The sequence below is a fragment of the Rhinatrema bivittatum genome, chromosome 1, assembly GCF_901001135.1.
Source record: "Rhinatrema bivittatum chromosome 1, aRhiBiv1.1, whole genome shotgun sequence".
Taxonomy (NCBI): Eukaryota; Metazoa; Chordata; class Amphibia; order Gymnophiona; family Rhinatrematidae; genus Rhinatrema; species Rhinatrema bivittatum.
Genome location: NC_042615.1, coordinates 679,164,067 through 679,190,082, shown reverse-complemented (window position 1 = coordinate 679,190,082; position 26,016 = coordinate 679,164,067). Strand labels below are relative to the sequence as shown.

At 44.6% G+C, this 26,016-nt stretch overlaps 1 protein-coding gene across 2 annotated transcripts in view; it reads left to right on the top strand.

Moving 5' to 3' along the window:
• The window catches only part of RASGRF2 (Ras protein specific guanine nucleotide releasing factor 2), an 888,178-nt gene that overhangs the window by 662,592 nt on the left and 199,570 nt on the right, over positions 1–26,016 (top strand). For both annotated transcript variants that reach the window (XR_003852277.1, XM_029574148.1), the window contains exon 19: positions 24,652–24,764. Coding sequence is in view for 1 of the 2 variants with exons in the window: in XM_029574148.1 (XP_029430008.1) it covers positions 24,652–24,764 (113 nt within the window). In the remaining variant the exon portion in view is untranslated. The remainder of the gene's footprint in view (positions 1–24,651; positions 24,765–26,016) is intronic.

The following is a 26,016-nucleotide window of genomic DNA, read 5'->3' as shown; positions in this document are numbered from 1 at the left end:
TTCTTTCCAAGACCTCATTCTCACCAAGGAGAACGGGCCTTACATACCTTGGACTGTAAGCGTGCGCTAGCATTCTACTTAGACCGTACTGCAGTCCACAGGAAATCCATTCAACTTTTTGTATCTTATGATCCAAACAAACCGGGAAAAGCTGTGGGTAAACATACTCTATCCAATTGGCTAGCAGATTGCATACAGTTTTGCTATGAAAAAGCAGGCCTTCCTCTCCAAGGGCAAGTAAAGGCGCATTCAGTAAGAGCAATGTCAACCTCAGTAGCACACTATCGTTCAGTGCCAATTCTTGACATATGTAAAGCAGCAACATGGAGTTCTCTTCACACCTTTGCAGCTCATTACTGTTTGGACAAACAAGGACGACAAGATTCAGCATATGGCAATCTGTCTTAAAGAACTTGTTTCCAGTTTAATCCCAACTCCTTCTACATCCAATCTGCTGTGATCTTCGGCTGCCTCATTTTCAACAACAATACTTCACTGTTGCTTCACTACAAAATGACTCAGCCTCTAGCTTGCTAATCACCCATATGTGAGGACTAGCATCCTGCTTGTCCTGGGATAAAGCAAAATTGCTTACCTTGTAATAGGTGTTATCCCAGGACAGCAGGATGTAGTCCTCACGAAACCCACCCGCCACCATGCAGAGTTGGGTCCGATAAGTTTTATTATTTTATTTTTTGCTAAAGCTTATTGCTACATACAAGACTGAAGAGAGCCCCCTGGGGCAGAGAATATCATGGTATGCTGGGCATGCTCAGTGGCCTCACAGGGCCAATCAAAAGTTTCTAGAAACTTTGACAGAAAGTTTTCCGCAATAGGGCTCCATCAATGATGTCACCCATATATGAGGACTACATCCTGCTGTCCTGGGATAACACCTATTACAAGGTAAGCAATTTTGCTTTTCCTGCTATCCCATTATTTCCCTTGGATCTATATATGATTATCACTTTTACCTCAGTTAAGGTACTTTGGAAGTTGTAGTATCTTTTACTGGACCCACCCTCCTATAATCAGGTTAGTAAAAGATATCACATTCGAAAATGTACCCTATCATGAATTCAAATTTGCTAGAACCTTATGCTAACATTTATCCATTCAACTTTGTTTCTTGGCTGCATCACCTCATCCTTTGGTTGTGATCTATGCCGCCTCCTTTTCAACTTTCATGTTTCATTTCTCCTTATTTATTTAAAGACATTTGATATTCTACCTATTTCCATGAGTAGCCTCAAGGCAAATTACAAAACAAGGTTTAACTAACAGTTACAATACATTTTTATGTTTTTGGTTTTTTTTACAAGGAAATATATGCCTCTATTATAGGCTAGATCCCCTATTTAAAATACATTTTCATCTTTTTACTTACTCTTCAAGTGCTTGTACTGCTTTCATATGTAGCAAAGTAAGAAGTGATGACTATGACGGACTAATTAAAACCCAATATCAGTCGTTTTTGTTTGTCTCCATGGTACATTATAACACTTTCAGTATACAAATATATCTGCAACATTTTTTACGGCTATTAAAAAATTCAGTTGTTTTTCTTTTTAAGTTCTGCTGTGTCTGACATATCCGTTGTTCACAGAAATCTTGATGGATTCCTCAAGGCTTTCTAGACCCACAGATTGCAGTCTTTGAGAAAGTGGTTCTCCATGATTTATCAATATTGGAAACAAACTCCCTTTCGTGCCTTTCATAATCTCTCCACTCGTGAGCACCACACTATCCAGTCATTCTCTCAGGATACCAACATTGTTATTAAGCCGGCAGACAAGGAGGGAGTATAATCATAAGAGACTGCGTCACTTATTTCTCGGAGGTTACTCGACAACTGTATGATCCTTTGTACTATGGACCTTTACCTTTGGACCCTCCAATATCTTTGGCCACCTCTACTCTTTGGTAATACAATCAGGGATAGATAATCATTACCTCACTCGTAAGGAAGCTGATTTCTTATAAGAGAAACATCTGGTTTCTCCCAACTTTTTACTGTTTACCAAAAATTAATAAGTGTCTCCATAAACCTGGATTGGCCACTGTTGGAAACAGGATGGCATGTTCTTATGTTCTTAACCCTCCAGGTAGACCTCTAGTCTCAGGTATTGGCTCCATTCTCAAACCTCTTTTTAAATTTTTAGATATCTTTTAATGCCCATTTGTATCTACTTGCCCGTCATATGTACATGATACCAGCCATTTCACCACTATACTGGACTCTTTCTCCTTCCCCACTGTACCATTTTTTTTTTTTACTCTGGCTATTGCTTCCCTTTACTACAATATACCCCAGGAAGGCACTATCAGAATTGTAGAGATGACTTTAGGCCAACATGACCCTCATTTAGAATTCCTGTGTCTTTCCTGTAACCCTCACCTGATTGAACTTAGCCAAAACTATTTTATTTTTTTAAACCAATACTATCAGCAAATTAAAGGCAAAGCTATGGGGCCACCATAGCTTCTTCTATTGCCTGCCTCTGTGTGGTCCATTTTGAATCCATCATCTATTCCTCACCGTTCTGACAGTTCTTCCCCCTCTGGCTTTATTACTTTCATGATTTTTTTTCTGCTCTGGACCGGGTGCAATGTTCAATTCTATATGTTCATTAATTGGCTTAATAACAGTGATCCAAACCTTAAATTTGACTTTCACTTGCATAAATTACAAATTTCATTTCTGGACACTTTAGTCATACTAGGCTCGTGCTCTTTTGAAACATCTTTTTTTTGTAAACCAACTGATCACAACATTTTGCTGCATTACTCTAGCTTTCACCCTTGTTCAATAAGTAACATTCCTCTGGGTCAGTTTTTCAGGCTTAGATGTTTGTTCCTCAAAGTCTGACTTTATTACTCAGTCACAGTTGTTGATAGTGCATTTTCGTGAAAGAGTTTTTCTCACAGGACAAGCAGGATGGTAGTCCTCACATATGGGTGACATCACAGGATGGAGCCCAATCACGGAACACTTTTGTCAAAGTTTCTAGAACTTTGACTGGCTCCTACTGGGCATGCCCAGCATGGCACTAACTCTGCAGCTAGCAGGGGTCCCTCTTCAGTCTTCTTTTTTCCGCACAGCAGTTGCCACGCGGTTAAGGAGCTCTGCAAGTATTCCTGACAGGAATTTTCCTCACGGAATTATTTAAAGTTAAATTGCCCCACAGGGGTCCCTCCGTTAACTTTTTTCAGTCCGCGGTACTCCGGTAAGTTTTTACCCATTTTCCGTCGATTACCATTGAGCTTGGCCCTCGCGGCCTACTGGCCGTCGACCGTACCGCGGCTCGATTTTTTTCTATGGCCATGGCGTCAGGGTTCTGTCGGTGTCCGGACTCTACTCATACCATGTCCATTACAGACCCGCAAAAAGTCTGTGTAATGTGTCTTGGACGAGAGCACGATGTCTTGACCTGCACCAAATGTGCCCTAATGACACCAAAAGGTCGCAAGGCCAGAATGGAGAAGATGAGACTTCTCTTCCGTGCTCAAACCCCGACTCCGTCTATTGCATCGACGTCATCGGAACCTGCACTGTCAACGTCGTGCCAGCATCGTCCACCGACCGGTGACCGCCCGGCGTCGATCACTTCCCGGCCTTCGACACCCTCTTCTCCCCCTCAGGACCGAGGGGATCGTAAGGAGAAACATCGCCATCGGCACCGAAAGTCTCGGACCATCGAGGCATCAAAGCCATCGACCTCGCCATCGTCTGAGCTGCCGCCGAAGAAACCCCGTCCAGAAAAGGCACCGACCTTTTCGGCGACCGGGTCACCGAGGCAATCCTCACCAGACAGGGCGTCAGGAGCCGCGACTCTGCCTTTAATGGTGGTCCCTCTGGCTATGCCTCTGCCTCCTTCTTCTGTTCCGGAGCCAGGGCTGCTTGCTCCAGGTCTCCGAGAAGAACTGGACCGGATGGTTCAGGAAGCCATCGACAAGGTGATGCATCGACTCCAGGTTCCCCCAGCACTGATATCGGTACCGATAGTGGAACCGAGCACCGACCCGATTCCAGCAGCATTGGCACCGCTGCTATCGAGGATGGAAGCGCTTATTGCTGCTTTTCCACCGGTGGTCCCCGGGTCACCAATGGCTCCGGTGCCCTCCCTGTTTACTTTATCATCGGGAGGAGAAACACCGTTCTGCATCCCTCCTTCGGGAGTACTGCCTCAGCCATCGAGATCGATATCGATGCCCCCATCGGCGCCATCAAGCCATCCACCGATGCCCTTTATGCCTGCGCCAGGACCTTCATTGCCTTCATTGGTGCCTCCGGTTATTCCTTCGATGCCTTCGGAGCCTAAACCGGGACCGTCAGGTATCCAACTACCCTCTACAGTCCCTCTACAGTCCCTAGAGACACAGGTGCGGATCCTTATGATACCTGGACCGATGATTCTTCACCAGACACCGATGATTTACCCTCACCACCTTCACCTACTGAAAGTAGAAAGCATTCTCCTCCAGAGGACCTTTCTTTCATAAACTTTGTGAAGGACATGTCTGAATTGGTCCCCTTCCAGTTACTAACGGAACAGGACGACAGACATCAGATGATGGAGTTGCTTCAATTCCTGGATGCGCCCAAGGAAATCACCTCCATCCCCATCCATCTTCTTGACCTTCTCAAAAAGAACTGGGAACATCCTGGCTCCATTGCACCAGTCCATAGACAAACTGACTCTACCTACTTGGTGCAGTCAGCTCCATGTTTTCAAAAGCCTCAATTGGATCACCAATCTGTGGTAGTTGAATCTGCGCAAAAGAAAACAAAAAGGTCCAAAACTCATACTTCCTTTCCCCTTGGCAAGGAACAGAAGTTTTTGGCTATCATAGGTCACCGAGTCTTTCAAGGATCAATGCTGATCCTCTGAATTGCTGTTTACCAATTATATATGACCCAATATAATAGAGTCATTTTTAAGCAACTTCAAGACCTGACAACCTCTGTGCCTCAATCACTTCCAGATAAGTTCCACACCCTACTTAATAAGGGTTTGGAGGCAGTCAAACATGAGATTAGATAATGTTACGATATCTTTGACACTGCAACCAGAGTGTCTGCAGCAACTATTTCAGCAAGACGATGGGCTTGGCTTAAGTCTTCAGACCTTCGTCCAGAAGTGCAAGAGTGGTTGTCTGACCTCCCCTGCATAGAAGACAATCTCTTTGGCGAGCAGATTCAAAAGACAGTGGCTGAACTAAAGGACCATCATGAGACTCTCAGACAGCTCTCTCTGTTCCCTTCGGATTATCCTTCTAAACAGCCTTTCCGGAAGGACTCTAAAAAGTTTTTTTATAGACCAAAGAAGTCCTACCCGCCAGCAGCTAGATGCTGCTCTGCAAGACCTTTCCTCAAATCACAGTCTCGTCAAACTCGAAAGCAAAAGCCACAGACAGCCCCCCAACCAGGCCCTGCTTCTGGTTTTTGACTTTCACATAGAGAGCAGCAGCCAGGTTCCATTACCAGATGTCCTAGTGGGAGGCCGCTTGTGCCATTTCAACAACATGTGGCAATCAATCACCTCGGACCATTGGGTCCTAACAATCATTGCTCAAGGCTATCATCTCAACTTTCTCTCCATCCCGCCGGATTCCCCTCCTCTAATGACATGGAGAACATCCGACCATTCATTGCTACTGGAACAAAAGGCGTCCCTCCTACTCCAGTCCAGAGCAATAGAACCAGTACCATCGCCTCAGCAAGGCCTCAGATTCTATTCCTGGTACTTTCTAATCCCCAAAAGATTGGGAGGCGTTCGTCCAATTCTGGATTTACGAGCCCTCAACAAGTACCTCCAGAGAGAAATGTTCAAGATGGTAACCTTGAACTCCCTGCTTCCTCTTCTTCAAAGAGGAGACTGGCTCTGCTCTCTCGACCTTCAGGACGCATACACACATATTGCGATAACTCCATCTCATCGCAAATTCCTGAGATTCCTCGTAGGCCACAAGCACTATCAATACCGAGTGCTTCCATTCGGCCTAGCATCTGCACCGTGAGTGCTTACAAAATGCCTCGTCATAGTTGCCACCTTCCTCAGGACTCAAGGTGTCCACGTCTACCCCTATCTGGACGACTGGTTAATCAGGGCTCCAACTCAGCAAGCCGCTTTGTCCTCCCTACATCTCACCTTACACACTCTGACTTCACTTGGATTTCTCGTCAATTATGACGAATCCTCCTTAGTCCCATCTCAAACCTTATCGTTAATTGAGGCAGACTTGGACACCTTACAGGCAAAGGCTTTCCTGCCTCAACAACAAGCCCTCACTCTCGTGTCTCTGGCACAACAGCTGCAGTCTCAACACTCGACGACTGCGCATCATTTTTTCATCCTTCTAGGACACATGGCATCCTCAGTTCAGGTCACACCAATGGCCTGTCTGGCCATGAGAGTCATGCAGTGGACTCTAATGTCGCAATGGACACAGTCCCTTCAGCCCCTGTCGACCATTGTCTGCGTCACCGACTCACTCCGTCTGTCTCTCACCTGATGGACGAACCACATCAATCTTATACAGGGCTTGCCCTTTCAGGCGCCAAAACCCTCAAATAACTCTAACCACTGATGCTTCCAACTTCGGGTGGGAGCCCATGTGGCCGATCTCCAGACACAAGGTTCCTGGTCTCCAGAGGAAGCCAAACACCAAATAAATTTCCTGGAGCTTCGAGCAATAAGATACGCTCTCAGAGTATTTCAGGATCGCCTGTCCAATCAAGTCATCCTGATCCAGACGGACAACCAGGTGGCCATGTGCTACATCAACAAGCAGGGAGGGACAGGATCCTACTTCTGTGTCAGGAAGCTGCACAGATATGGGTGGAGGCCCTCTCCCACTCAATGTACCTCAGGGCCACCTACTTGCCGGGAGTAGATAACGTGTTGGCGGACAAGTTGAGTCGCAACTTTCAACTGCACGAGTGGTCTCTAAACCCCTTAGTGGCGAACTCCAACTTCCTACAATGGGGTTACCCTCAAATAGACCTCTTTGCGTCACCCCAGAATCGCAAAGTAGGCAATTTCTGCTCTCTCACTCGCAGCCAACATTATCCACCAAGAGACGCGTTCTCCCTATCGTGGTCAACCGCTCTCCTATACGCATTCCCTCCACTTCCACTTCTCTCGAAGACTCTCGTGAAGTTACGTCAGGACAAGGGAACCATGATCCTAATAGCACCCCACTGGCTCCGCCAAGTATGGTTTCCAATCCTTCAGGATTTTTCCATTCGCAGGCACATTCCTCTGGGAACAGACCCGCTTCTAATAACTCAAAATGACGGGTGCCTTCGCCACCCCAATCTTCATGCCCTGTCCTTGTTGAAAGGTTAATTCTTCAGCTGCTTAACCTTTCTGATCCAGTCTCCCGTGTCTTGATTGCTTCACGGAAGCCTTCCACGAGAAAATTGTATTCCTACAAATGGAACAGGTTCATGTCATGGTGCTCTTCTCAGGCCCTTGATCCTTTTACCTGTCCCATCCCGAAGTTTCTAGACTATCTCTGGCACTTGTCAGAGTCAGGTCTCAAAACTTCCTCCATTAGAATGCATGTCAGTGCGGTAGCCGCCTTCCATAAAGATATCGGGGATGTCCCTATCTCAGTGCAACCCCTTGTAACTCGCTTCTTGAAGGGCTTGCTTCACCTCAAGCCTCCACTGCGTCCTCCGGCCCCTTCTGGGACCTCAACCTGGTTTTGGGTCGGCTCATGAAACTACCATTTGAGCCTCTCCAATCCTGTGAATTTCGCTATCTCACATGGAAAGTGATTTTCCTTCTGGCAATCACTTCGGCTCGCAGAGTTAGTGAATTGCAGGCCCTAGTTACCTATCCACCTTACACTAAACTTCTGCAAGACCGGACGGTACTTCGCACTCACCCTAAATTCTTACCTAAGGTAGTATCAGAGTTTCATCTCAATCAATCCATTATACTACCTACCTTCTTTCCAAGGCCCCATTCCAATCCAAGTGAGCAGGCTCTGCATACCCTTGACTGTAAATGGGCTCTATCGTTCTACATAGACCGTACAGCTGCCCACAGGAAGAGCACTCAATTATTTGTTTCTTTCCATTCTAACAAATTGGGGCAGCCTGTGGGTAAGCAGATTCTCTCCTCCTGGCTAGCGGACTGCATAGCTTTTTGCTATCAGCAAGTGGGCATTCCACTCCAAGACCATGTTAAAGCACACTCTGTGAGGGCCATGGTGACTTCAGTAGCACACCTACGATTGGTGCCGCTTCCTGACATTTGCAGGGCTGCCACTTGGAGTTCTCTCCATACTTTTACAGCCCACTATTGCTTAGACAAAGCCGGAAAACAAGATTCCATCTTCGGCCAGTCTGTCTTGCGTAACCGATTTACGACGTATCGTACCAATACCCTTCCGCCTGCCTGGTGGGGTTCAGGATGCCCTCTTCCAAATTCCGCCCCAGTTGTTGTGCCTGTTGCACGCCCTTGGCTACATTTGGTGCATGTTCGGACATCCTCAGCTCGGTACTCACCATCCTGCTTGTCCTGTGAGAAAGCAAATATTGCTTACCTGTAACAGGTGTTCTCACAGGACAGCAGGATGTTAGTCCTCACGAAACCCGTCTGCCACCCCGCGGTGTTGGGTTCGTTTTATCATTTTCTTTTTCGGCACTGCCTGTAGCTTTTAAATAAGACCGAAGAGGGACCCCTGCTGGCTGCAGGGTTTGTGCCATGCTGGGCATGCCCAGTAGGGGCCAGTCAAAGTTCTAGAAACTTTGACAAAAGTGTTCCGTGATTGGGCTCCATCCTGTGATGTCACCCATATGTGAGGCCTAACATCCTGCTGTCCTGTGAGAACACCTGTTACAGGTAAGCAACATTTGCTATCCTTTATATATTTTCAAAACAGCTTTCAAATGTGCGTTATACATCAATAGGGATCTATTATTTATTCCTTGCTCAAAGATCCACCCAACTGTTTCACTTGTATTCTCCCTTTTTCGGAGTGGATTAACCAGTTTTACAATATCATATGTACTCACTGGTCTATTCTTAGGCCACACCCGATGTTCAGGAACCCCCAAGATTCGCTTTTTGCAGAGGTAGGAACCTGCATGATATTCTGGTGCCCTCTGAATTGATTTTCTCTCTGCCATCTCCTTCTTCTCTCCAGAACCTGGGCCATCACCCCTGTCAACTGTGTTCTGTTTGTCTGCTATCATTATATATAACTGAGTTTGTTCATCCCATTACAGGTAAGCTCTATCCCTTATCACACTCTTCTGACTGCACTATGAAAGATGTGGTCTATATAATCCTGTGCCTATGGTCACTTAAGACTCAGATAATTGAATATAGGTCATGCCCATGCTCTGGCCACTCAGAAGCTGGATATATGAGCTCAATTCTTTAATACCTGCAGGCTTAAACAAGACATTGAATGGGATGTGTTCCTTTGAATGTCCCCTTTTTCCTTTAATTAGTTTATTAAGATCAATCTCCGGTCTGCTTCTTACATCAAGTAATCTCTTAGATCTGCTACACACATTTCTTCTTTCTTCTCTCACTCTTGAGTTTCCTCTCAGACTTTCAGTGACAGTCTATTCTTATTTTATCTCTTTTTTTTCCCTTTCTTTAATACTGGTGGCTTTACCTTATTTGACTGTTCTGGGATTGGTTGCCTTCCTTTGGTCTACTTTGCAAAACTGGATTTAGTTCCACTCATCAGGCTTCATTCCATATCTTTATCTCACAAAAGTATTAGTGAGTCTGCTTTTTGGCTTCTTTTCATCCTTTGCTTCTTCAATTAATCTCAGCCTCTCTTCATCCTTTAAATTCCCAGTCTGGTATCTTTATTCCATATTCTGATTTTAATCTCCATCCTTCATCATTCAGTTTCTATTCATTCCCTATCTACAGAACCATAATACATTTTTGAATGGGAGCCTTTCTGCTGCTCTGGTTGCTCACTCATAATTTTCCTGTTATGTAACAAGTTTCCGATGCCATAGTATTTTACCAGTTTATCCCCTTCATACATTTTTGCTATCTAATTTTTTTAAGATATATTTCACATCTTTTTTATGAATTCTAGCTCTCTAATCTGGCAAATACAGCATTAGATACATGCTCTTTAATGCATACTATATTTAACAAATATATTACATAGGGATTCTAAAGGATGCACCCCAAGTGAATTTTTTGCTGTCTGACCCAGCAAATTCAGTGTCAGTACATGCTCTTTAATGCATACTGTCTTTAATATATCGCATGGGGCATGTTCTTTTGAATTCTTAAGGCCTCTTTTTGGTTCATGCTCCATTTTACTTTTTTTTAATCAGTCCTCTCTTCAACTATATCATATCCTTGTTTCTTTCAGGTTCTTTAATGTTCCCTTTCATAGGTTTTTCTTCTCTCAGTAATTGGTGGACTTGTATCATATGATTCCTCCAGGATTAACCACTGATTTTTGGTGGACTTTCTCCACCATCCTTGAATCACCTTTTTAAATCTTCTGTTTCAATTACAATAGGTGTCCTTCTCAGCAATTTCCATCTCAATATTCTGACTTTTTGTAACTTCTAAGTGGGTTTGTATTTTGTTTTTATTCACTCAATTACAATCATTAACCTACGTATGGTATACCTTTTTCCCCATAACACACATATATAGGGAGTCCAATAACATCAATCTGAGAGTTCTAATACATCATATCCTCATATAAAAATGTATTCTTAATTTATTCTTAATTATCTCAGTCAATTACAAGACAATATTGATACAATACATATACAGAATTTTCATAAATGTATCCATTAATACATACATTAGCATTGATGCAAAGACCTGTGCAACCTGATATACATCCCACCATAACATCAAAAACCCAAATACATTAGCAGCAATACATTAACAGCAACATCTTAAAATACCCCATTTCAGCCATTCATCCACACACACTACCCCCCCCCCAACCTTTTTTTTAAAATCCACCCCCGTCTAAGATCACCACTACTTGTCAGGTTGAGATTCTCTTCATTTGGTTCTGCTCAACCTCAAGTACAGTCTATATGGGAGCAATCCTCCACGTCCCAACAAGGATCCCTGTTTCGCCGCAGCTTCTTCAGGGACAATTTACTCCCGACTCAACCAAAGAGAAGCGAAGCCTTCCAGCCTTCCGCCCTCTGGAATACTGCACCTTCACAAGAGTCGGCAACAAATGTTATCTTCATTGAATTAAAACACATATATCAGTAACTCATAAAAACACAAAATCCAACATCAACCCCTACCCACTATTATATGTATCCAGGACCTCACTTCCTCCACAAATTTAATCAGCAACACAGCTGCACACCCACCAAGTGGATTCACCACCTATGGTAAGAAAGATGACATCATAACTTCAAGTAGGTTTTATACACACGGTCTAAACATACTATGTATATATCAGAGAACCCTTAAGACAAAAACTACACAATGAAAAAACACAACCAGAAAGTGAAGTTTCATAGTATGTGACTACTTTATTAAACATTGTGTCACCAGAATTAAAGCAAGTCAATGTCTTTGGTAATTATATTCTGCAAGGACAGGGTATCAAATAGTACATGACTTTGTAACAGAAATTACCAGCACATTTAGTGGAGACATGTACATATATTGTTACAAATGGCACCGTGACACATACAGTATGATGATCTTATCCTTTTACAAAATCATGATTACTGCAAAGAACCGAGTGTTATTATTTGTAAGGGTTTTGGGTGGATCCCTGGACCTGTGGCAGATGACCACGCCCATGGGGGGGGGAAGTCCCGTGAGGGGCCACAGGTCAGGCTCAGCGTAGGAGACACACACACACACTAGTTCTTTTATTATACAGGATTGGTGAACCACCAGAGGTGGCAGTAATGAGCTGGAAAGTAGCCCGGTTGGGCTTGTAGTCCCTCAGGCTCTGGAACAGAGATCCCACAATGGCTGTGCTGTAATAGAGAGAACTGATATTGTGAGTAGTAGTAGGATAATCAGAGTTCAGGAATAGAGCCTCATTGGTAATGTACTCACGTAACGGTCTTTCAGTGTGGAGCACAGGAGCTGGAGTAAAGGCAGGCCCTTAAGCGAGTACCTGGTTCCAGGGAATAGCTCTGAGAGATAGAGATGGTAACTCACAGATGTTATAGGCAGCGGTGTCTTCCTGGTAGAAATGGAGTCCAAGTAGCGAGTCCAGGAACATGGGCCCTCAAGGAGCGAGTACCGGTTCCAGACTGCGACCTGAAAGATAAGAAAGAGAGAGAGGCCTCCGAGGAGTGGGTACCCCAAATAGAGTAGGTCCAAAGGAGGCAGAGTTGCAAGGTATGGAGAGCGAATCCCATCCGTAGGAAACCTGAACCTTTGCTAACTCAATTAGCTAGCAATCACGTAGGCCTTTTATATCCTGGATGCATGACGTCATCACAGGGGGACGCCCCTGAGGTTTGCGCCACTGAAGGTACTTGAAGCAGGGACACGCGGCATGCGCGCCCTAAGGCAGCTGAACAGCATGGCGGGAGGCAGTGCCCAAGCTGGTCCACGGATGCCAGAGAGGACGGCAGGCAGATGCCGTGGCAGCCAAACGTCCGACAACCACAGGAGGAGTCACCAGAGAGGTAAGGAAGGCGGAGTGGAGACGTCGGGCAGCGATGGTCGTAACACCTAGAAAGTGGAAGTGGCAACCCAATAGATACAGTAGAGCTCTAATGTTGAGTTGATGCCAGCATAAGTATGTGATGGCAAGCAAGGGCCCAGATAGTCTATGTTGAAAGAGTGCACTCAAAGGGGAAAGCCTAAGGGCCACAGCAGCAAAGTTCAAGTAGCAGGCAGCAGGACCAGGACTGGGCAGCACAGCATGGAGGCAGCAGGAACAGGACTGAAGAGCACAGTATGAAGGCAGGAGCCCCAGGAATGGAGAACACAGTATGGAGGCAGGAGCCCCAGGAAATGAGACACCAGCATGGAGGCAGCAGCAGGATGAGATGGAAGAGACACCAGTATGAAAGCAGCAGCAGGATGAGCTGAGACGAGACACCAGCATGGAGCCAGCAGTAGAATGAGATGAGAAGAAACACCAGCATGGAGCCAGCAGTAGAATGAGATGAGAAGAAACACCAGCCTGACCGTGACTGAAGACTGCATTAATGAGGCAGGACTATGGGCAGAGCATAGAGGAGCAAGCAAGCACAGGAACTCTGTAGTCAGGATGGACTCAGTAGTCTTCTTCCATCTATCCAGCATAGGACCTCTGTGCAGAGAACCAGCCTGGCTTGTTTGGACAAGTCATCTTTGAGTGAAACCTTTTACCCTTTATTACTTGGGACCTTTTCCTCATCTGGGCTTTTGACTGTTTGGGGGTGCCATATCTTTGGGGGACTTACTCCTGGTCCATCCTGAGAGCCGGGGAATGCTGTGCAGAGTGGACTTCTGGGAGGATGGGGATGGCATGAGTGCAGGCTCTTGTAGTCTTTGAATTAGTTGGGTTATGGCAGATGTCAAGTTCTTGATGAAGATGGTGGTTAAGCCTGCACAGCATTGATGTGGTTGATGTGAGCCCTCCTCAACTACACCAGATCTGCTCATATAAGGTGTGGGTGTGGTTGAGGAGGACAGTGCACTCCTATGCTTCTGGTACTGTGGTTGGTGATGGCTGAGGCACTGTCTGTTGCTCCAAAGGTGGTATGCCCAGGCTATAGGGCTCAGCTGGCTGGTTCTCAGGTGCATCCGACTGGTGACGTGGCATGCTGGAGGCAGATGGGGACTGGACATTTTCCTCCCATGGCAGGGATGTCACTTCCATGAAGCTGGAAAGGTTAAGGCTTGTGTCGAGCTATAGGGGTGAACCAAGGGGTTGTTGAGGCTGATGTTATTCTGTCAGCTGCTGCTACTCCTCCTCTTCCTTGCTCCACTGGGTCTGAACATCGAGTTTTAAGTCTATACTAATAGCTGGGGCTGTGCTGATGGTCACTGGGGCTTCACGGCTGGTACAGGGGGTTTCCTGGGTGTGACATGTAGAAACAAAGAAGAAGACATAGGAATAAATGCTAAGAAGTGCACATGTACAGTTTGGCATAAGAAGTGCACTTTGCATCAATCAATGCATGTATCTTATGGCAAAATATGTGGACATCTGTAGCAGACTTGATATTTACAGGTGACGTGAATTTACCAGCCCCAGCTCGCGTAATGTCCAGGGTATCGTCCATTCCCTCGAAGACATCTGGTCCCAGCCATTGAATGTGGTGCTCCTCCATGGGCTTGAGGACTATCAGCCAAGGGCTGCTCCTCCTGTCTGGTGCTGATACCTGTTGTGGCTTGCAACTTTATTTTTCAGCTGGGCTTTTACTTCGTGGTTGTGGTGGGCTACCTGCACTCCAGTCCTCTTTATTCAGCTGCGCCAGGATGTAGCTTGGGCAATGGTGTGCCGTATCTGGCGCTTGGCTGTCCTGGATGTCTTCACTGCATATTTCCCAGATAGCATGTTGTAATTTTCAAGAACCTCAACAATGAGCATTTCGTTGTCCTCAATGCTGAGCTTGTGTGTGCAAAGATAAGTCTGACCTGCTACCTGGCTGCCAGATGAGCAGTTAGCCAATTCCATTTCTGGAGAGGTGGTGTCACTCTCCTGATTCTCGCTCCCACTCCACGCTCCCCTCCCTGCCTGCACCTGCCCTGTCAACTCCCTCCCCCTGCTCTCTCTGTCTAGCCATACCCTGCCATCCTCCTCCCTCTACACTTGCCTGCCTATACTCTTCCCCTCACACCTCCTCCTATCCCTTCTCTCCTCCCTATCTCTCCTTCTGTCTCCACTCCTACTCCTCCTCCACCTGAAACTCCTACCTGCCTCTTTTCTTTCTTTCCTCATGCCTCTCCTCTCTCCTATGCCTTCTATACTCCATCCTCTCCAGCTCCTCACTCTTCCACACTCCTCTACTACCACCACATAAAGACAAACGGATAGACAGGACAAACTATCAAAAACTTCCACATGCAGATAAAGACAAGAGACAAAGGTAAAGGAAAACAGATGAAAACACAAAACAAGACAACAAGACAACAGAAGTCGCAAAAAGCCTCCACTAAACTCCAACTAAGAACTCACCTCTTCTCCTCTCTCTCCCTCGCCTGACACACGCTCAAAGAGGCAGCTGCAGGAAGCCGGTATATATAAACAAAGAAAATAATGCGCCAGATGTAAAATGACATAAAACACGATAAGGCGTTGTGATGCGATAAAAGTATCGAAACATGATAAAGTGTCATGAGTTGCGAAATGTAAATATCCTTTGCGGTATATCAGTAATTTCCCTAACCACACACATTTGTTTTTATTGCAGATGCTAACGTCATATTTCTGCTTTATTTATAGCATTTTGATGAATCTAGGCCTTAGATTGTGAGCCCTCTCAAGATAGGGAAATATTTATAGTAACTGAATGTAATCCGCTTTGAAGTTCCAAAAAGCATAATATAAAATTTAAAATAAAAAAAAAAGCTAGTAAGGATATTCTGTCATTACTGACCTGAGCTGGGTTAGATCCAGTAACATAAAGGTGTAAGGCTCTGTGACCATCCACTGAGCCATCCAGTTGGCAAATAGCCTCCCATTTTCAGTCCTTTTCACATCTCATGCATAGAGATTGAGTTTGAGTGTTTTCCTAGCAGCCTCCTCTCTCCTGATTTATGCTGCTTTGTAGCAGGTTCCCTTTAGGGGTGTTTAGGAACAGCTGTTGAGGGTGAGGGTGAAGGGCATGGGAGAGGAGAGGAAGGTGTGAGAGAGGGGATGGAATAAAGGGGGAAAGTGAGAAGGGGAGAGGGAAAGAGGGAAGAGGTGAGTGAGAGGGGAGAGAAGGAAAGCAAAAGGGCAGAGAAGGAAGGAAAGAGAAGGGGTGAGTTAGAAGAAAGGGGAGCAAGAAGGATCAGGTGAGTGTTCATGTGTGTATGAGAGCATTGAGTGTCAGTATGAGTGTGAGTGATCATGTGTGAGAGTGAGCATTCGTGTGTGTGAGAGCATGTGAGTGTGAGCGTGTGTGTGTGTGTATGACAGAGAGCATGAGAGTGTGAGAAAGCTTGTGTGTATGACAGCTTGTGAGAGAGTGTGAGCGAGTGTGTGTGTGTGAGAATGAACATATGTTTGTTAAAATGTATTAGCCCATTTTTAAAAGCCCAGCGCATGCAAAAACTGGGAGATACGCGTGTGGCCGGGCCACGTGCGCACCGAGTACATTTTAGAAATGGCCTGGCCACGCGCATATTTCCCGGTTTTTGCACGCGCCAGGCTTTTAAAAACAGGTCTGCAAAAGGGACTGGATGGGGGCAGAGAAAGGGCCGGCCAGTATAGCACCATTAGGTGCTATACTGGCCAGGGAAGCACGCACCGGCAGCCAGCCGGCATGCAGAACTTACTCCTGCTCCATTGAGCAGGTAAGTTCTTAAACAAAAAAATCTAGGGTAGTTAGGGTAGGTTTAGGGGTCGGGGAGGAGAGGAGAGGGGAAAAGAGAGGATGACTAGTTAAGAGGATAGGGTAGTTCCCTCCCAGTCCGCTCCTTAATTGGAGAGGACCGGGAGGGAACTGGGGTAGGCCTACTCACATCGTCGTGCAGTTTTTACAAATATCCCCCTGGGTGTTCGAGTCACAACTCACGCGCACATGCACGCACTGATACAAAAATGGACGTGCACTTGTATTTTATAACATGCATACGGCAATGTGCGCATGTTATAAAATTGGCGCGTTCATTTGAAAATCTACCTTTATGTAATATGAGAGAAAGTGGACAAAGTTTTTGTGTAGCCCCCCCCCATTCCCTCACTACTCCAGGCCAATTTCAAAGTGACTGGAAATCAAACGTTCCCTGGTATGAAAAACTGGACATTTTTTTTATCCTTATTAGTTTTAATTATTATTGATGTTATTTGATATGTCTGCTATTTTTACATATTTTATAGGTTTTTGGGAACTTTGAAAATGTTTATATGAATTCAATTTTAGAATATTATTCTATTCGTCAGCAGTCTTGAAATATTTATTTTTTTATTTGTATGATTTTACTATTATGATGTTCTGTTTCGGGTAGGATTTTCACTATTTTGCGTGCTGGCAGTTAGTGCGGTTTTGGTGTCGGAAGTTTTCTATATTATAATTGTAGTTCAGTTTATTCATGGCTTTTTGAGGGCTAAGCCCAAACCCAATGCACTTTACAATAGGCCTAATACCATATGGGCTTCAAATGTCTTTTTTGCAGGGTTTTCTCTCTGGCATCACAGCATTGCATGTAAATATTGTTATAAGATATATTTTTATATCAGAAGAGTGTCCTTTTTATGTAAAATCTGTTATTCATGTATAATTTATCTGCCACACCTCTGGGAATTCTGATCCTTGTCTGCCCACTTCCTCAGCATTTCAAATCATCGAAAGGGCCAAACTCCAAGGGGACATCACCTCCTTGACATCTCAGTGATTAGACCTGTGCTATTCCATGCCTTGGAGGGTGGGAGGGGAGGGGCATGCCATCTCTTCTCTTGTCCAGGGAGCAGATTGCCTTAAGCCTCCTTTGTGTCTGTGTGAGAACCTGTATGCTTGTGTTTTTGTATATGTTTGTGTGCCTGTGAGAGCCCATGTGTCACATATAGGCTCTCATAGGCACACACACACACACACACACACACACACACATAATGTATCTGTGAGGGAGAGAGGCAGCCTGTGTATGTTAGAGAGAGAGAGAGTGTGTGAGAGAATGAATGTGTTATTGTGCACGTGTGTGAGAGAGAAGATAAAATTTGTGTGGCCCTACCTCCCCAAATCCATTACAGTCTCAGGGTGATTGGAAATTAGAAGATCCCAGGTATAGAGAGCAGAAGATTTTTTAATCTTTATTAGTTTTAATTATTGGATGTAATTTGATGATTCTGCTCTTTTGAAAATTTTATTTTGGGGGGGGAATAGAACATTTTTTAATTATTGGATTTTTTTATTCATCAGATGTTTTGAAATATTTTATTGGTGTTTGGAAAAATTTGGATATTCTATTTATTAACTGGTTTGAAATATTTATTCTTTTAATGAATATGATTTTACTATTATGATTGATGTTTTATATTTCTTGATTTTATTATTTATTTATTTATTTATTTACACTTTATTAATTTTTCTTTCTTGATTACAATCATGAAATTAAGAAATATGTTGCAATGTTAAGAAAACTCAAAGAAAATATACTGGAAATCATTCCAATCCTAATAATCTACATTACTTAACATGCCCATAATTGGGGGATTAATAATGTAATTTATATATAACCTTTTATACATATAATATACTAATGAAAAACTTATTACAAAAACTAATAGTAATAAACAATTGAAGGGAAACAGAGTGTTAATTTTTATTGGACATTCGTCTCTAAGTTCAGTTCCTGATTTTTATCCTGTAGAAATGTTTCCAAATGCGATGGATCATTAAATCCAAATTTTTTCCCTTGATACGAAATAAAACAAAAACAAGGACATTTTAAAAAGAAAGTTGCTCCCAGAGCCAAAACACGCGATTTTAAAGATAAGAAATATTTCCTTCTTGCCTGAGTGGCTCGGGCAACATCGGGGAAAATTTGGACTTTATGTCCGCAAAAGGGGACATCTCTATTTCTAAAAAATTTCGTGAATAGTATCGCCCTATCTTGCTCTGCAATGAATGACACAAATAGAGTTGCTCTATTCTCTATCACATCTATAGACTCCTCTAGAAAGGTTGTAATACCCAAAGTATGCTCCTCTGCTACATTAACATTATCATTTCTCTCTAACTTCTTTGAGTAATAAAATATCTTAAATAATTTTGGTATATCTCCCTCATCATAACTCAAAACCTCTCTGAAAAATTTTTTAAACATTTCTAAGGGAGACAACAACCTCGTCAGAGGAAAATTAATTAACCTCAAATTTCTTGCCCTCAGCAAATTTTCAGCATATTCAATTTCCTTGTGTATAATTATACTATCTCTCATGAACACCTTCTCTGAATTTTCTACCAACTGCATTTTAGTATTTAATCCAAGTATTGCTTTTTCACAATCATCAATCTTTTTTGCATGTTCTACTATAGTATTCTTATTGCCAGTTATTACAGAAGATAAGGAGCTATTCATCGTAGATATATTTTTATCAAGTTTTGAAATCATTTGCCATAAATCATATAGTGTAATATTGTCAGGGTTACACCCTGGCATAATATTATACTCCAAAAGGACCAGGGGAGAGATAGATATTTCATTTGATTGTACCAATACATTATCGATCCTCGAGGCTTCAGCTTGTTTAACCAAGCCTAAGTCTTTTGGGATTATCCCTACAAGTTCCGTAGTGCTAGCAGCTGATGGGGAGCTGCATGGCTGTGGTGGAGATGCTGGTCCTTCGCCAGGACTCAGGGAGGCTAAAGCACTTCCTCCCTCGCTGTCCTCTCTAGGCGTTTCCATCTGTCGTGTGACATGATGGTCCATCGGGCCTACTCGATGTTGTTGTAGTGGGGAGGAGGTATACATCTTCACTTTTCTTTTCCTTCCCATCGGTCAATAAAGTGGAGGAGATTGGGTTGGATTTTCAGCCAGACACCAGACTGCGCCGGACTAAGCCAGACCAAGCGGCTGCGGTGCGTCGCAGATAAGTGCTTAAACCACGCCCCCTTTGACGTCACTAACCAGCGCCGTAGATCTTCTCACCTGCAAGTTGTAAAATAAAACAGGGCTTCACAGCTGGTACTCTTATCTGGCTCGAGCTTCAACCCTCTCTGTTTCCTTCCCAAGCTCCCCAGATAGACGCCGCAGCAGCGTCGCAGATAAGCGCTTACACCACGCCCCCTTTGACGTCACTAACCAGTGCCGTAGATCTTCTCACCTGCAAGTTGTAAAATAAAACAGGGCTTCACAGCTGGTACTCTTATCTGGCTCGAGCTTCAACCCTCTCTGTTTCCTTCCCAAGCTCCCCAATTTTATTATTTAATGTTTTATGAAGAATGGCAATGTTCTATTTTTCCATTGTTGCTCTCCATATAGAGATTGGCTTGTTGTGGGTTCCAGTTCAGTTCTTCTCAGTACGTTTCTCTTTATACGTTGTGATCTCTTTATTCTGTATTTGGTGAGGGTCTTTCTGTGTTCTGCATATGTGGCCGAGGTGAGGTATTTTGCTGGCATGTAATTTATGTGTAGGGATCTATAGCAGCCTGGTTTCCTAATAAGAGTTCTATTGGTGTTCTAGGGCCTGGTGTAATATGTGCAGTGTTGCCTTTTCATATATAAGATTATTAGGGTTGTTTTGGTATGGGAAGTTCACTCTTTTGTAATGGTAATTCTGTTTATTCATGGCTTTCTGAGGGCCAAGCCCACACCCAATACACACTACAAAAAGTCTAATTCCATAGGAGTTGGAAGTGTCTTTTTTGCAGAATTTTCTGGTTGGCACCACAGCAGTGCATGTAAATATAATGGGGTAGATCTTTAAAAAATACGCGATCGTGTACTTTTGTTCGCGCACCAGGCGCGAACAAAAGTACGCTGGATTTTATAAGATACGCGCGTAGCTGAAGGTTTGCGCGCGCCGGCCAGCAGCGCCGCTCTGTCCTCCGGTCCCGGGGGCTGGTCCGGAGGCCTCGACCACGCCCCCGGGCCGGCGCCACGCCCCCGGGCCCGCCCCCGAAACGCCGCGTCATTTCGGCAACGCCCCGGACACGCCCCCTCCCGCCCCTTTTCGAAAGCCCCGGGACTTACGCGCGTCCCGGGGCTTTAGGCGCACCAGTAAATCCGGAAGGATTTACGCGCGCAGGCCTTTTAAAATCCGCCCCAATATGTATGTTGGTGGCTTATGTGCAAGGCTGAAGGTTTGCCTAGGGTACCTCTTTCCCTTCCTTATCCATCGGTACTGGGCTTGGGGACATATCAGTTTTTAAAATATAGATTGCAGGATGGAGCTAGGCTTTATTTGATGGGCCCGGGACAGACAATGAATGAATTGCACAGAGCAGCAAAAAAGCTAGCACCGGCCTTGGATATCAGGGGCTCGGCGCGCACAAGGGGGTGCACATTTGTGCAACCTGTGCGCGCCAAGCCCAGCGCGCGCTGCCTGTTCCCTCCGAGGCCGCTCCAAAATCGGAGCGGCCTCAGAGGGAATTTTCCTTCGCCCTCCCCCACACCTTCCCTTCCCTTCCCCTACCTAACCCACCCCCCTGGCCCTATCTAAACCCCCCCCCTACCTTTGTCGGCAAAGTTACGCCTGCTGAAAGCAGGCGTAACTTTGCGCGAGCCGGCCGGCAGCCCCGCTCCGTGTTCTGGTCCCGGGGGCTGGTCCGGAAGCCACGGCCACGCCCCCGGAACAACCTTGGGCCGAAACCACGCCCGCGTCGCCGCCCCCAAAACGCTGCGTCACGCGCTACATGCCCCCGACACACCCCTTTTACAAAGCACCGGGACTTACACGCGTCCCGGGGCTCTGCGCACCAGCGGCCTATGCAAAATGGGGTAGATTTTAAAAATGTGCCCAATCGCGTACTTTTGTTTGTGCACCAGGCGCGAACAAAAGTACGCTGGATTTTAGAGTATCTTATAAAATCCAGGGTCGGTGCATGCAAGGGGGTGCACATTTGTGCAACCTGTGCGCGCCGAGCCCAGCGCGCGCTGCCTGTTCCCTCCGAGGCCGCTCCGAAATCGGAGCGGCCTCGGAGGGAACTTTCCTTCGCCCTCCCCCGCACCTTCCCTTCCCTTCCCCTACCTAACCCACCCCCCCCCCCCGGCCCTATCTAACCCCCCCCCCACCTTTGTCGGCAAAGTTACGCCTGCTTTCAGCAGGCGTAACTTTGCGTGCGCCGGCCGGCAGCCCCGCTCTGTGTTCCGGTCCCGGGGGCTGGTCCGGAGGCCGCGGCCACGCCCCCGGAACACCCCCGAGCCGAAACCACGCCCGCGTCACTGCCCCCGAAACGCTGCGTCGCGCCGGGCACGCCCCCGACACGCCCCTTTTACAAAGCCCCGGGACTTACGCGCGTCCTAGTGCTCTGCGCGCGCCGGCGGCCTATGCAAAATAGGTGCGCCGGCGCGCGAGGGCCCTGCGCGCGTAAATCCAGCCGGATTTACACACGCAGGGCATTTAAAATCCACCCCTTAGAGAATAGGAAGAGGTCTAAAAATTTACATTGGTTGAATTTTCCTATATTTAAATATCTTTCTATCACTGAGTTGCTTAAGAAATATTTTACTGAAATTTTGCAGTTTTCTCAAGATAAAGAATTTAAGTTTTATCAGTGCTATTATATTTATGATATGAAAAGAACTTTGAATACAGAAGAGGAGGCTTTGGATGTTTTGACACTATTCAAAAGTTCTAATCTATTGGGGTAGATATTGAAAGCCTAAATGGCTAAGTTTAATGTGGATATTCAGCGGCACGGCTATGCCGCCGAATATCCACGCAGAAGTTGCTTCTTAGCCAGGTAAGTTGTATCCGTCAAAATTTAGACCCACTATTGAACAGGTCTAACTTAGACAAACAACTTATCCAGCTAATTCTAAATATTGCTATTTAGCTGGATATGTTATCCAGCTAAGTAGCACTGACTTGATCCGCCCACTGCCCACCCACAAAGTTCTCCAGCTAAGAGATAAGTGTCTTAGCTGGCTATCTAGGCCACTGAACTTAAGTAGATATTCTATCTGCCAGCTGAATATCAGGTCCATAGTTTTTTACAGGATCCCCAAGATAACAGCACAATTAGAGCTATTCTTATTATTACTTGTATTTTAGAGTCAAACAAAGATTTGATTTTTAAATAATACTTTAAGTATAAGAATCAGCCTTTCTGTGGCCAAAAAACACAAAGTTTCCCTGATGTTGTGAGGGACAGCCAGATGAGAAAGAATTGCTTTTTACAGCTTAAGCAATGTATATTCTCACTGGATTCTTCCTTTTTTAAAAAACCTCCTTGCAAATGTAAAATACTCATCAGAGGAATAAATGTATTTTTGGGCCCTACTCATTTAGAATCATTTTTGAAGGATAAACCATGTGATTTGTTAGTGGGCAGGAATGTTGAGGGATTGGAAGAAGTAATTTAATCCTTGCTTGTGTGGGATCATTGATTATTATCTTGTTTCACTTTTTATTATTTCCTTTTATCCAGAAAATATATAATGTGGACTTGTGATGTATTATAAATTAGTAATTTTCCATATTTGTCTTTTTTTTTTCTTTTTATAATCCATCTTTTGTGGATTTAATTCATATATAGTATGGGCCAGATTTTAGTAGCTACGCGCGGGCATAGATTTGTGTGCGTAACCCGGTGCGCACAAATCTACACCCGATTTTATAACAATAGCACGCAGCCGCACGCATGTTATAAAATCTGGGGTCGGTGCACGCAAGGTGCACCTTGCGTGCGCCGAGCCCTAGGGGAGCCCCGATGACTTTCCCCGTTCCCTCCGAAATCGGAGCGGCCTCAGAGGGAACTTTCTTTCCGCTCCCCCCCACACCTTCCTCTCCCCTTCCCCTACCTAACCCGCCTTCCCAGCCCTATCTAAACCCTCCCTGACCTTTGTTAAATAAGTTGCACCTGCCTCTGGGCAGGCGTAGGTTGCGCAATCTCCTGGCACATCCACTGTGCCGGAGGCCTCAGTCCTGCCGCACCCTGCCCCCAGACCGCCCCACCCACTCCCCGCCCATGTTTTCAAGCCCTGGGACATACGTGCGTCCCGGGGCTTGCGCGTGTCACTGGGCCTATGCAAAATAGGCTCGGCGCATGCAGGAGCGGGGATTCACGGTTACGCACGTAATATACGTAATATACGTGTGTAACCCTTTTAAAATCCACCCCAATATGATTAAATGCCAGTAAAGATATAATTTAAAATTTACTTCTGATGGAAACCTATAATAAATTTCTCTTAAACAGACTTAATACTATTTGTCCTTTTGTTTTATTATTGATGCTTGAAAGATTATCACTCTTCTAACTGCCTATTTGCTTCCTGTACTTTGTGTTGTGCAGTCTCCAATACAATTCCCAGTAAAATAATGGCTTAGTACTTGTTTTACCTTTTCTTGCACATGTGGAATTTTTAACAGACTTGTATTTAAATGCCTTCTACTGGCAGATGGGTTAAAATATGTGAACATCATGTAGAGTAACTAGTGCACAATCACATATCCCAGACTCTCATGGAATGCCTTTTTTTTTTAAACCAGCTAAAACTATGCACATAATGGAAGCCCTGTGTACTTTTAGCCATGCAAAGGGGGAACATTTTCAGTCAGGCCAATTTACCAAGAAAGATTACTGTTTGCGCACCTTACAAATTCTCCCCATAGAGGTAAAACAGTTAATATCTATAGGGTGTGTATTATTTCTTGTCCCTGTACACGTTTGAAATTCTTTATAGGAGGGAAGGAAGGAGTGTGTGGATTGGGGGGGCGGGGGGTGGAAAAGAGAAAGAGAGCACAATTTTATTTTCATTTAATTTTTCAAGGTTCTGTAGTAGATATGCTTAGTTTTGCACATTGTATATTTGTTCTGCTACTTTCTATTCTGTTCAGAGATATCAGGAAATGAAATCAGTTCAATTCATTTGCAATAGTCTTCTTTTCTAGGATTTTGAGCTAAATAATGAGATGAAAATGAATGTTGTCAATTTGCTAGAAGACGTTTTGCGAGACCCTGACCTTCTACCCCAAGAAAGAAAAGCAACAGCCAACATATTAAGGTAAAATATTCCCATTCAGTCCCTTTGCTTGGCACTGGAGACGAGGTGAATGAAATCTTACTATAAACTCATGAAATTATTGCCGTCTTATCTCACATAAAGGTTTGAACACCTGATCCTCTCCATTTAGTCCATACAGAAATGCCTATGCAATATGCTTTTCTCCCAGAAGTTTATATCATTGTGAATCACTTGTAGTTTAAAGTTAAATGACAATTCTGATATGCAGAACCACCAGCAGTTTAGTTTCCAGTCAGGTGAAAATATAGTAGCATGGTCAGTAATGGCAGAATAAGACCAGCCAGCCCATCCAGTCTGCCAAGTTATTCCTGTCCATAGTGCCAAAGGTATATCCCAGCTGCTAACGTAACTGCTTGTAAGATATTATTCCTTATCCAAGTCAGTTTCTGTCAATTTCCTTCTTTGTATTCTACCATCTGAATAGATAAAGTACAAAAGATCCCCTATTTAGTTTACATCCAGCACCTCCCCCTTCCCATATCTATCCACAACACATTGTAATAATCTAAATAGCTACCAAGATTAGCATGGTTGTTTCTCATCCAGCCTCTTAGATCCATGTAACTATTCTGAATAGTACCATGTTATCACCAACCTATAGCACCAACTCTGTTGACATGAGGAGTGTGTTGCCTGCCAGTCAGACCTGGCTACATGTGCAGCTGCACTTCTAGGACTTCCAGTTATTACTGTACTTGCAGCTTGCCAGACAGACCAAACTGTTAGTCAGTTCTATCAGTGCAGCCTACTGGATAGACCCAGGGCATGATTGCGTGCATTTCTAGTAGGACTAGCAATTACTATAGCATCATAGCATGCCATGTTGATTTGGCTTCCCTCCATCAACTCCCTCCTTTAAGGGACTTGAAATTAGGTGTAAGGACCATAGTTCTTGTCTTAAATGGATGGATGTCCTTAAGTAATTGAACAATACAGTTCATATTCATGTTGATTGTGAGATACTGTGCATTTTATCTTCAAAAGCCTCCTCATTGCTGCTGCTGGGAACAGGCATTTTCCACTGCATTACTTGGATTTCTTTGAATGTACAATATCCAAAAAGCAGATTTTACAGCTACTAAGATGTGTAGTCTATGACATCAATAAACTGTGATACTTGGAGATTGTTCTCATGACTGTAATGTGGAATACAAAAAAATAAAGAACCCCAAAAAAGAACAGTCCTATCCAAAAAGTTCAACCAAACAACCAAAGGACACTGTATATCTAT